Raw genomic sequence first — 11327 nt, forward strand, 5'->3', positions numbered from 1 at the left:
TATTTTAAATTCAGAAGTATAATGAGTTATTTAAAATTAAATTTGAAATTTGAAGTTCATAGTTTTAAAGTAGTCCAATTTGGACATTTTTTTATATTTATAAAACATAAAAATACTTTATATTTAAAAACAAGTATAATAAGCGTCAATTGTTTTATTAAAACTTCAAGACTTGTACAGTGTGAGGTGCAACAGGTACAATATTGTGTCGGTAATAAAATTTATTTTTGTGCTGTTAAAGGAACAAAAGCGCTAAATGAAAGTGGCCATCAAATAAATAGACGATAACATGCTCTCTTGGGTATCACTGAACAATGGGATATACAAAACGAACGAAACTTTTAGTTTTTATCGAAATAATAATGTCAATGTTATGGACAATAGTTATCGTCATTCTTTTGATAGTCGAGTACTAATAATCTTTTCGTATCCTAAAATGTTAGTAGTTTTTATATTATATTATATACTTTATTTTAAAATTAATTCGTTGTATTATATTATTATTGTTGTGTAATACGACAATAATATTATAACGTGCGGGCGGAAAAACAAAACCACCACAACGATTTACCGACGACGACCAGAACACTGTACCCCCCCAAAACCGGATTATCCATATTAATATAATAATTATTATTAGAAACTCAAAAACGTTCGAGAGACGTCATTGCTCATTATAAATGTTAATTCTCCGATTAAATCTACGAATATTATTACTATAATAATCGTTAACCGGTGTACGAGCACACGTCATCGTCATCGGCCAACAACAATCTTTATTAATACACACACACACACACACAGTCGTCTGTGGCGGGCGACTGGAGGACTGATATTTTCGCGGAACGAGCGTAATGCATAATAAATATTCTAATGAATTTTATGCCGTTTGCGTCCGCGTGCGGGGGGGGGGCGGCAAAACCCGCGTAACTCGTATGATAATTTTAAAATATCCGACAAACAACAACAACGACGGAACGCGGTTGGCGGGATCGCTACGACGACGACGACGTCGTTCACGGACACAAAAGCGGTTTTTTTCTTCTCCGTCGAGGCGATCGTAATAATATCGTTGTCGGTGGGCAGGGCACCGGTGCAGCACCAGCGACGGCCGATAAACACCGCGACCGGGCAGTGCAAGCGTGCATGCGCGTCGCGACCGTCCACACGGTTTTCCCGTCCTTTTGGCCCTCGTTTTTCCCGACCGTTCGTCGTTTTTCCCGCCGCGCCGCCGTCTTCGGGTTCGTAAATAATAATATAACGATAATAATTATTATTACTGTTGTTCTATCGCCCTTCGTAGCCGCCATGTCTTCGTCGTCGCCGCCGCACTGTCACCGCCGCCGCCGCCGTACGCCGCCCGTGCAGACGGCCGTCGCGGCGTTGGTAGCCGCCGTCCTGGCCATCGCGGTCCGCTCGACGGTCGCCGCCCCGCAGTCCGACGGCGACGCCGTGATCACGATCGCCGGCAATCAGTGCAAGTGCGTGCCGTTCTATTTGTGCGAGTCGAGCAATACCGTCTACGTACCCTCTGGGTAGGTGTAACGAGCGCATTAATAAATATTAATAATATAGTACAGGACTCGGGTCCCTCGGGAACCATAAACCTTCCGTCTGCTCGCGGTTGCCCGTTTTTAGGTTTTTTCACCGGAGGTACCGACTTATTTCAAACACTGGGTTACTTGACGCGTTGATGGACAGTACACTGCTGTAGCAGTCGTTTTTTTTTTTAAATTTGATGTACTCGTGTCACTACCGCAGCTATCATAGCAGTACTGTAGTCAATGGTTTCGTGATAATATTATGACAGATGATTTTCTAGTGTTCCGCTAAAAACCCGACGGATCGTTGAGCACTGAGTTTTAAAACCACTAATTTGTATTTTTATTACCGCGTACCTATTATGTATAATATACTTTTAGTTTTTTAGACAAAAAAAAAAGTAAATAGGAGTTTTTGTTATTAAAAATATTGAATAGTTTAACGACACAGCAGTAGTTCAGTAGTAGTAGTAGTAGTAGTAGTAATAGTAAGTTATTGCGTTTGCTAAAGGTACTTAAAAAAAAAAACTAAAAATTCAGACTGTCCATCAATATATTAAGGAAACACAAATATCGATCTCATAGAATCAACTGACGAGAAGATAGGTACTTACATCTATAAAATTACGTTTAAAAATATGGTCTCTGTGCCGGGCCTTTATAGCCGTTCAATGCTACTTACTTTCGTGAGAGAATCTCTTATTCTCTTAATTTATTTTCGTACTGTTGTTGGGAATAGTGAATTTAGCATGTTTTAATTTAATATTATTTTGATTATTTTTAACTATTAATAATTTATCAAAAATATTAATATTAAAAATCTATCCGGTCAATGCAATGGAAATATTCTTCTTTATAAAATATATTATAAGTGCCTTTACCCTAAACTGAACCAGAGAGTTGTAATCGTGGAAATACGGAATATCTTTGTTCTTATATTATGTGGGAGATAGTCAGATAGACAGAGAAAACACATTTTGGTGTGGCGGCCCCTTAACACGCGCTAGACGTGGATTTAGCACAACTATTGGTCAATTGGCTGTCAATTTATATTATAATTAATTATATAAAATAAATATTATTAATAATATTACAACAAATATATATATATGTATGTATTTATGCTGTAGTTTTCCTTATAGTTAATTGTTATTCTCATCAAAATAATAATAATAATAATATTAATTTAATATTTAATATAATACTGCATGCAACATATTCACATGTAACAATTTAATATTATACGCATTTGAGTATTAGACGATAGATATCACGATATTATGTTTTGTACTGATAGTGATAAAATACAGCCCGTTACATTATAAATTTTAATATAAATTATATTTGAATGTTGTCCTTCAATAGTGATCATTTTTATAGAATAATATTTTAATATTCAAAATATGGTTCAATTTAGAACGCTAAATGGTTCTGCTGAATAATTATATAAATAATAATTGTATTAACACATCTGCTGGTACCATGATACCAATTAAAAAATAAATAATTATAAGCTGTATTTGTACGACTGTCCTGTTTCGTTATTATTTTGAAAAATGCCCACATTGACCTCTCTGGGTAGTAGGTACTATTGAGTCTGCACCATGTACATTAAGTTGCTAGTATGTAAAGGGGCAAATAACACTTTTTTGAATATTTTAATTTTGTTTTAAACTAAGAAAATGTCGAAAAATACATAATATTATAGTGATAATGATCGGTATTCAAATATATTTGGATTCGGAAAAAATGTAGCCATACAGACTTTAGTTTTATAGTCGTAATCGCAGTACATTTTAAACTGTGGTTGTAAATTTATTGTAATACAGTCATAGAATTTCCTTGATGTCTTTAAGATACGCGTCACTGATTGGTAATTATATTTTCATTAATATAATTTCTAATTACTCAAATGTATATATTATAATAAATGGATGAGTTAAAATGTAAGATTAACTAATTATGGAGGTCAGATCCATATCTAGTTAATGATCTAAAAAATAGTATTATTAGGCTATACAATCAACGTACTTAACAATTCTTAGATCATTGAACTAAAATAGTTAGGTAAGTATAATATGTTTTTAGAATCTTATGAATATTATAAGTATTTGCTAATTTTTTTCATAAGTGTGATTTATTTTCATTATCTATGAAATAGGTATCTCAATTATATTTAGATGTGTTGCAGCTAGGCCATTTGGAAAATTAATCTTTTTTGCAAAAATACTAAGCTCTTTGCAATGGTGTAGTCCGTTAGAAAACTACTTATTACTTTTCCAAACGGTTGGCTGTTTTACTGGCTTATTGCAGAGTGCAGACAGACTAACGACAGTTAGGCCTTTTATATATCCATTTAAATATTTAATAAATAATTACCTAGTTGTTTTCCCTTATTCGAATAACTTGAAAGTTTGAATATATTTTAGGCTTATGCGGTGTAATATTTAGGTACTTAAATTTTTTGGTATTTCTTATATTTGTATGCAAAAAACACAAGATTAATTTAATTAGTTAAAAAAATATATTTTTCAATTATATTAACGTATTTATACAACAGTATTGCTTTACAATAAAATAAAATAAACAAATAGTAGCATACTAATGCAATGTAATGGTCATAAAATATTATTTAATACCTATCTTCTACTTAGGACCTAAGTATTGTTAATAATTCTTACGTATTTGTAAAATATTTTTTGCACTCTATCTACTTATGTATTAAAATATATTAACACGACTTCTCTGATTATTTTGTTATTCTCACAGATCTACAGAATTAGGTTGTATAAGCGATTTGGTATGTTGCCGAGTACAAAGTGATACACCAGTTACCGAAGAATCGTTTCCATCGTCATCTGAATTATCTCAAATTAGTTCATCTACTCAAGAACCATATATCGAGAATAATAAACCATGTACATGTGTATCTAAAAATCAATGTTTACCAACAAATGATGGGCAAAATAATAATATAAGGTAATCATTAGTTTTTAACATATAAAAAATACCTAATAAAATGAAATAAATATAATTTTAAATTTACTATTACCTAATAGGTATTTTAATATTATTATTGACTGTACTTTTATTTACGATATAAGTTGGCAAATTTAATACTTTTTACTAATAAAAAATAATCTTAATTATGTTTTATTATTTTTTTTATGACTAGAAAAGGCAGTTGTAGTAGCAATAAAGTTTGTTGCATAAATGAATATGTTAATATCATATCATCAACTCAGGAAACACCTGTTATTGATGAACCCAACTATAATAATGTTCGTAGTTGTGGTATCGGTAAGTCACCAGATTCCATAAATTCTGAGAGAATAGGAACACGTATTGTTAATTCTGAAGGTATTTTACGATTTGTTTGAAATATAAAATAACACGATGATGATTTTTTTAAAAATAAATTAAACAATTTTTTCTTTTTTATTGTAAGATTATTCAAACACGTATTTTGGCCAATTTCCATGGATGGCTGCTATTCTAAAAACAGACATAAATGAAGAGACTGATGTAAAAACTGAAAATGTTTTCCTGTGTGGTGGTTCATTAGTACACCCACGAGTTATTTTAACAGCGGCACACTGTGTCAGGTATCTAATGAATTTTTTTATTATTTTTTCTTAGAATATTACTTTAAAGGAATTTAATTATTTAAAAATAAATACTTAGGTGCCTACCAAAATATGGTTTTCAATTTTATAACGAGTGGTGTTATTTTTCCAAAAAAAAAACATTATAAATCGAATTGAGCGTGTTTTAGTAAATGAAAATACCCATATAATATCCTCTTAAAATTTAAATATTTATCAAAAATGATACATTGACAATTTTTGCTGAAATTAGTATATAACAGTGACGTAGCCAGGATTTTTCCTCGGGGGAGGCTATCAATTTTTTCACAGTGGTGGTTATCTAGGTTCTTCCAAAAGTGTAACATTTAGATGCCAAAGTATTATTAATATATAAAAATAAAAAAATCTATGATAATTTAAAATCAGTTAAAAACAATTTTTAAGACTTTTGTAGCGTTTTTCATAGACCATTAAAATAATTTTTCAATTTTTTTAAAATTTCGGGGAGGGCTGTCCCCTCCCATGGTTACGCCACTGGTATATAATGTATAATTCTTTACCTATAACGGCTACAAACACAGTAAGGTTTTACTTTGAGTGATGATTATAGTAAATATATATTTTTTTAATTGTAATATTATAATGTAAAAAATTATTAATTGAATATTTAAAAAATTATATCAGTCAAACACAAAATCCATATTATATACTCTATAGTTTATAATATTACATTATTATTGTAATTTTCCAATATTAAATACCGAGGGATATTAATATTAATATTATATATTATATAAACATAAAAAAGAATAGAATTATCTAACTAAATAATAGAAATATATTTTTGAAATCAGCACATTAAATTTTTAAATAAAGAAAAATTAAGTACATAGGTTTCATATATTTTTATGATTTATAATAATGAGTTTTGTTGTCACTTCTAGAATCAAATTTCTTTTCATAATTTGTCCGTTTAATTATATAGTATTAAAGTTTTAGTATTAATACATGTAGTACCATTTTTATTAAAATCATCTTCCTATTCTAAACATGGTATATTATTGTTTTAAAATCATAATGTCGTTTATGTGATAATGATTAAACGAAATGTAATATATATTTTCCCTTTTTAAATTTTACAATTTTGTAAACTGTATTTTATTTATACGAATAAAGCTTTTAAAAAATATATTAAATACTAAATACATAATAAAGTAAAAAAAATGTTATATATATTATAAATTTTTCTCACTATGTGGTACTCAAATGATTAGAAATACATTTTTTTTAAAAACCTTAAATATTAAATACATATTCTATGATTTTGATTCTAAATATTCAAAATAGTTTCTTTTAATTATATAAAATATTATATTACTATTAAAATATATTAGATATAGTGTAACACGTATTATGAAACTGTTAAAATAAGAAATTTAACGGTATGTATTAATGAAGATTATCCATAAATCGTAGTTGCCTATGTATTATTTTGTGTATCATATACATATTGTAGATAATAAATAATAATCTATTAGTTATTACTCAATGATAGTATTGTTTTTAATGTGTTCGTTTTCGTTCAAAAAAATTAGTACCTACTTTATTAGTTTCAGCTGTTATACTATAAGTATTTTTAATTTTAATTTTTCCTGTTGATATTGAAATAGAGATAAAAATGTAAAATTGATGAAAGTACGAGTGGGCGTTTGGGATACTCAATCCAATAATAACGAAGAAGAAAAAGAAATTTCGCACCAAGATCGTGGTGTTTCAAAAATAGTTTATCATCCAAATCACAATAATGGAACTATGTTCAACGATGTTGCATTAGTCGAACTAGAATCTGAAATTAAACTATATCCACATATTAACATTATATGCATTCCCAGCAATGAAAAACAATTAAACTACGACCCACAATCGTGTATATCAACAGGATGGGGTAAAAATGGATTCGGTCAGTATAGATTATTTAATTTTAATTTATGCGATTTAATCAATAATAGTAGATTATGACACAACTTTAAAATATATAATTCATAACTTATGGAAAAACCCAGATATATTTATTTATTTAAATGTATCACTTTAATGATAAACTATTATAGGTAATGTATATGGCTCGGGTAGATCTACATAAATCGCACTTTAATCATAACCATTCACGAAATTAAAACTGTTACTTATTATTATATAGAAGGTTGTATTTAGATTTTGTTTCAGAGAAGGGTCTCTAATTGTATTTTTTAATATAAATTAATTTTTCGTCAATACTAAAAATATTTGTTTATTTTACCAAAACACGAATATATTTCATAAAAGTAATGCCATATACATTTTTATAAATTTAATCTAGTACCTATTCATAATAGAATATTCTTACTTTTTTTTGAGCAAATTGAAAATAGTCACCTATCAGATTTGAGTGTTAAATTATTTAAATTTGCGTTGTTACCTTCCTCTTGATTGTCGGAGGGCTCTCGCGAGGTCGTAATTTGAGAATTACCAAGTACACCGAAGTAATAAAATATAAATAATTGAATTGTAAAAGTTAATATAGGTGTGTAGATAATATGATGCGCATGCGCCTTACCTTATTCGCAGCTGTATTTGATTGTGCAAATGACTCAATAAGATAAAAAAAAGGTTTTAGACACTCTAATCCAAATAATCACTACACTGATATATTTTCGTTAAAACGAAAAGACCCAGTTGTCGCTCGCAAGATCCGGTGTGTTCAAATAGGCTGGTGCAGAGTCGCAGGCGGAACCATCAAAGGTCTCCGCGTTTCTAAAGAAATTGGCTTTCTCTTTGGCGACAGAGACCCTCATTGGGCCATCCCTTGTCTCTGGTGGCACACGAAATAGATCACACGTTTTGCGCCATATTGTCACAACTACGTATAAGTTCCTAGTTCCTATACGTGACCAAATAATGTAAATCGTTCTTTTCGTCAGTGATTATTGGGTTTTAACGGTTATCTGCGTGCGACATCTTGATGACCGTAATTTATTGTATTGAATAAATAAGCAATATACAATTATGATAGCATAATATCATTACAGATGCATCTAAAATTATTTATCCAAACATTTTTAATTTATTAATAATATGTTAATAATATTAAATAGACAATAGACATTGTTGTCGGTCGCTTTCAGTCTATAGATATTTTATTAAAAGTGAAATTGATTTGAAATTAATTGTTATAAAATAAAATATATAAAGTTACTTACTCAATTCAATTAAAAACAATACATTTTAAAAAATGTAATACATTTTAAAATCAAAAGCACCTTTGTACCTCTATCTAGATAAAGTCGACAAAATGCCCACATATAATGTATTTATTTACTTAACTCTTAACTCAGACCTAGTCTGTGTATAGTATTTAATTTTTTTATATGAATTTGATAATCAACTTGTTTTTATTATAGAGATTTTATTGTAATAAACTAATAAGATATATCTATACAGTAAACAGTAAACACATAATTGATGCTTTATTAACAGTTATTATTTATATTATTTTTAATATAACAGAACAAGGTAGCCGATATCAAACGGTGTTAAAAAAAGTAGAGCTGTCCCTTGTGCCTAATGACTTATGCCAGCAGCAACTACGGAACACGCGCCTTGGAAACTTTTTCCGTTTACACGATAGTTTTATTTGTGCTGGTGGTTCAAAGGGAGTAGACGTGTGCAAAGTAAGCGAGTAATCTATTATATTTGTTATGATCAGATTGACAACTCAAGACGTTTATAACTTGATTTGTCGTTTATATATTTTTTTCCTATAATACAGGGTGACGGAGGTGGACCGTTGATATGTGCAATGAAAGGATCACAAGAGAAGTCTAAAAAATATATGCAAGTGGGTATTGTGTCTTGGGGTATTGGGTGCGGTGATGAAAATATACCCGGTGTATACTCATCGGTAACGGCCAATGCCCAATGGATCAACAAGGAGCTTAAAATGATTACACAATGAAGACATCATTTTTTTCTCCAACTATTGGCATTTTAATTTATATTTATACTTTGACTGGGTGTTTAATCGAATTTGAGTCGATTGATTTTCTGATATATTATTATTTGAGCATAAAATATATATTTCAATTTACGCCTTAAACATAATATTACCTTACTATATTATTTTTATTTTTTACCTTCTATATTGGTTTACATTATTTAAATTCCTTCGTATTCCTCCATTTCATCATACATCGGTTCTAGAAGCTCACATTGATTTGATTAATGATTACCTAGGTATATTCTTTAATACATAATTTATGTATGTTGAGCTTTTAATCATGATTTATAAGTTTACAAAGTAAATGTTGTTTTTTAAAACAAAACAAAAATATTAATAAAATAATTACCTTTTTACGGCATGTAATATAGGTAATAGGTATTGTATAATTTACATAATTACATATTATAATATTATCATAAAAATTGAAACGCAATAAAGATCTTTAACGGCCTTGAGGTGCCCAGAGTATTTATCCGGTAATTTATTTTAGTTACCTATTCCTATCTAAGTATTATTGGTAAAATAACGACATAAGGTTTCTCTAACAATATTAATATAAGGAACTTTAGCATACAGCTTCACTTACAAGTTACAATACGTATAAAATAAGTGGGTTAGAGGACAAAATATTCAAAAAATAACATTTTGAAAAATAATTAACTTAACATTTTTATTTGTCGTTTTAAAATTTAGTTTATACTTCAAATATCTATAAAAAATAATTATGTTCATAAATATATTATATTTTTTAGTTCAAGTACGAATTACTTATCTAAAACGAAATTTTCAAAGCTATAAAAATTGAAAATTTTATAAATTTGTACTATAAAATAGTTGATTGTAAATTTCGAGATTTTGATGAATTTTGTTAAAATTTGTATTTAAAATGCGTATATAAAAAAAACTTAATAAAATAGTAATAATAATTTTAAAAAATATATTAATCTTATGTGGATCTTATTCTCATATTAAATTTTTAAGAATAGGCAATAATTTTCTCTAACAAGTCAAATATTTTAAAATGTATGCCATGCATTACAAAATAACAAGTCGTTTGAAGAAAAATAGTTGTTTTATCTGTGAATATGTAATGCCGTATAAATTTGATCATAAAAATTAATTTAACTTTATGATAGAATTTTTTTTTTAATTTAGGTTGGAAAATTAATAAAAACTTAATATTAAATTTTTAATTATTAGTTACAATTGTACGATTGTATAAAGACAATTGAAATACTTAGAAAGTCATTCAATACATAGAAATTGATAAACTAAAATTCTAAATACTTGATGACATTTCAAATTTTTACGGTTATTCGTTTTTAAATTATAACAAAATAAAGAAATCATTTTTTTCAAAAACTATTTTAAGACCTAAATAAAGAAATCTATATTTATAACCCTGATGTGGTCCATAACAGTGGCAAGTCAAGGTACAAGCATTGCAACGTAATATCACCGTCGCTCGTTTTTATCGAAGCCACTTCGGGACATAAACAACGCAACTTATTTTACTCTCTCACCTAACTTGGTAACAGAAGAGATGGGTTAGAGGACCAAGTCAGCTGCACGCCTAAGTAGGACCTATGGCAAAGGCCGAAGAACACGATTTGCATTGGTGACGTACTGACGTCCTTACAGACATTACAAGTGATAGAGCGTGCAATGAATTTTATTACTTCGATTCAATAATATCTGAAATATTATACACTTAAATATTGGATATAATCAGTAATTTATCTTTACTACTTACTGCAGAACATTAATTTCGGTGTAGCGGACAACAATAAATAACAATCAAGTCATTGCAGTCCGCGTTAACCACTTAGCCCACTAAAAGGAAGGGAAAAAATTAAAAATTAAATCGTATTTACGTCACATGTTCAATTGTGTTTACGTTGCTTTTCGAATTCTTCTCTGATTATGGTTTTGCCTTGTAATTGTACAATAAATTTAATTAATAAATTTATTAATTTATTATATACAATAAAATAAAAATAAAATGAATAAATTAAAAATATATATTATACAAGTTGTATTTGTGTAGGTACGTGTGCTATATTGCTGTCGCTGTGTGACGTGAGTGTATGGTTGGAATGGTAGATTGTGTAATGAATACTAATGGTGATTGTACATAATAATTTTCATCCAATAGACAAA

The 11327-nt window shown here is 28.8% G+C and overlaps 1 protein-coding gene across 3 annotated transcripts; it reads left to right on the forward strand.

Annotated features, from left to right (window-relative positions):
• The first annotated feature begins 988 nt into the window (after positions 1–988).
• Positions 989–9268, forward strand: LOC114125055 (phenoloxidase-activating factor 2-like). Of its 3 annotated transcripts, XM_050206417.1 has the most exons (8): positions 990–1241; positions 1304–1535; positions 4311–4520; positions 4717–4901; positions 4990–5146; positions 6799–7088; positions 8675–8838; positions 8937–9268. In XM_050206417.1, exons 2-8 carry the CDS (start codon positions 1309–1311, stop codon positions 9120–9122), a joined length of 1419 nt encoding a protein of 472 aa, XP_050062374.1. In that variant the 5' UTR covers positions 990–1241; positions 1304–1308; the 3' UTR covers positions 9123–9268. The 3 variants fall into 3 exon arrangements, with proteins under 3 accessions (XP_027844332.2, XP_050062374.1, XP_027844331.2); XM_027988531.2 differs by having other exon boundaries at positions 989–1535; positions 4717–4841; XM_027988530.2 differs by having other exon boundaries at positions 990–1535.
• Positions 9269–11327: the final 2059 nt, after the last annotated feature.

The sequence above is a fragment of the Aphis gossypii genome, chromosome X, assembly GCF_020184175.1.
Source record: "Aphis gossypii isolate Hap1 chromosome X, ASM2018417v2, whole genome shotgun sequence".
Classification (NCBI taxonomy): Eukaryota; Metazoa; Arthropoda; class Insecta; order Hemiptera; family Aphididae; genus Aphis; species Aphis gossypii.

Excerpts from the sequence above, each read along its gene's own strand:
- LOC114125055 (XM_027988530.2), top strand. The coding sequence starts at position 1,147 with ATGCGCGTCGCGACCGTCCACACGGTTTTCCCGTCCTTTTGGCCCTCG. Across the intron at positions 1,536-4,310 it reads ACCGTCTACGTACCCTCTGG|ATCTACAGAATTAGGTTGTA; the intron begins GTAGGTGTAACG and ends TTATTCTCACAG. Across the intron at positions 4,902-4,989 it reads ACGTATTGTTAATTCTGAAG|ATTATTCAAACACGTATTTT; the intron begins GTATTTTACGAT and ends TTTTATTGTAAG.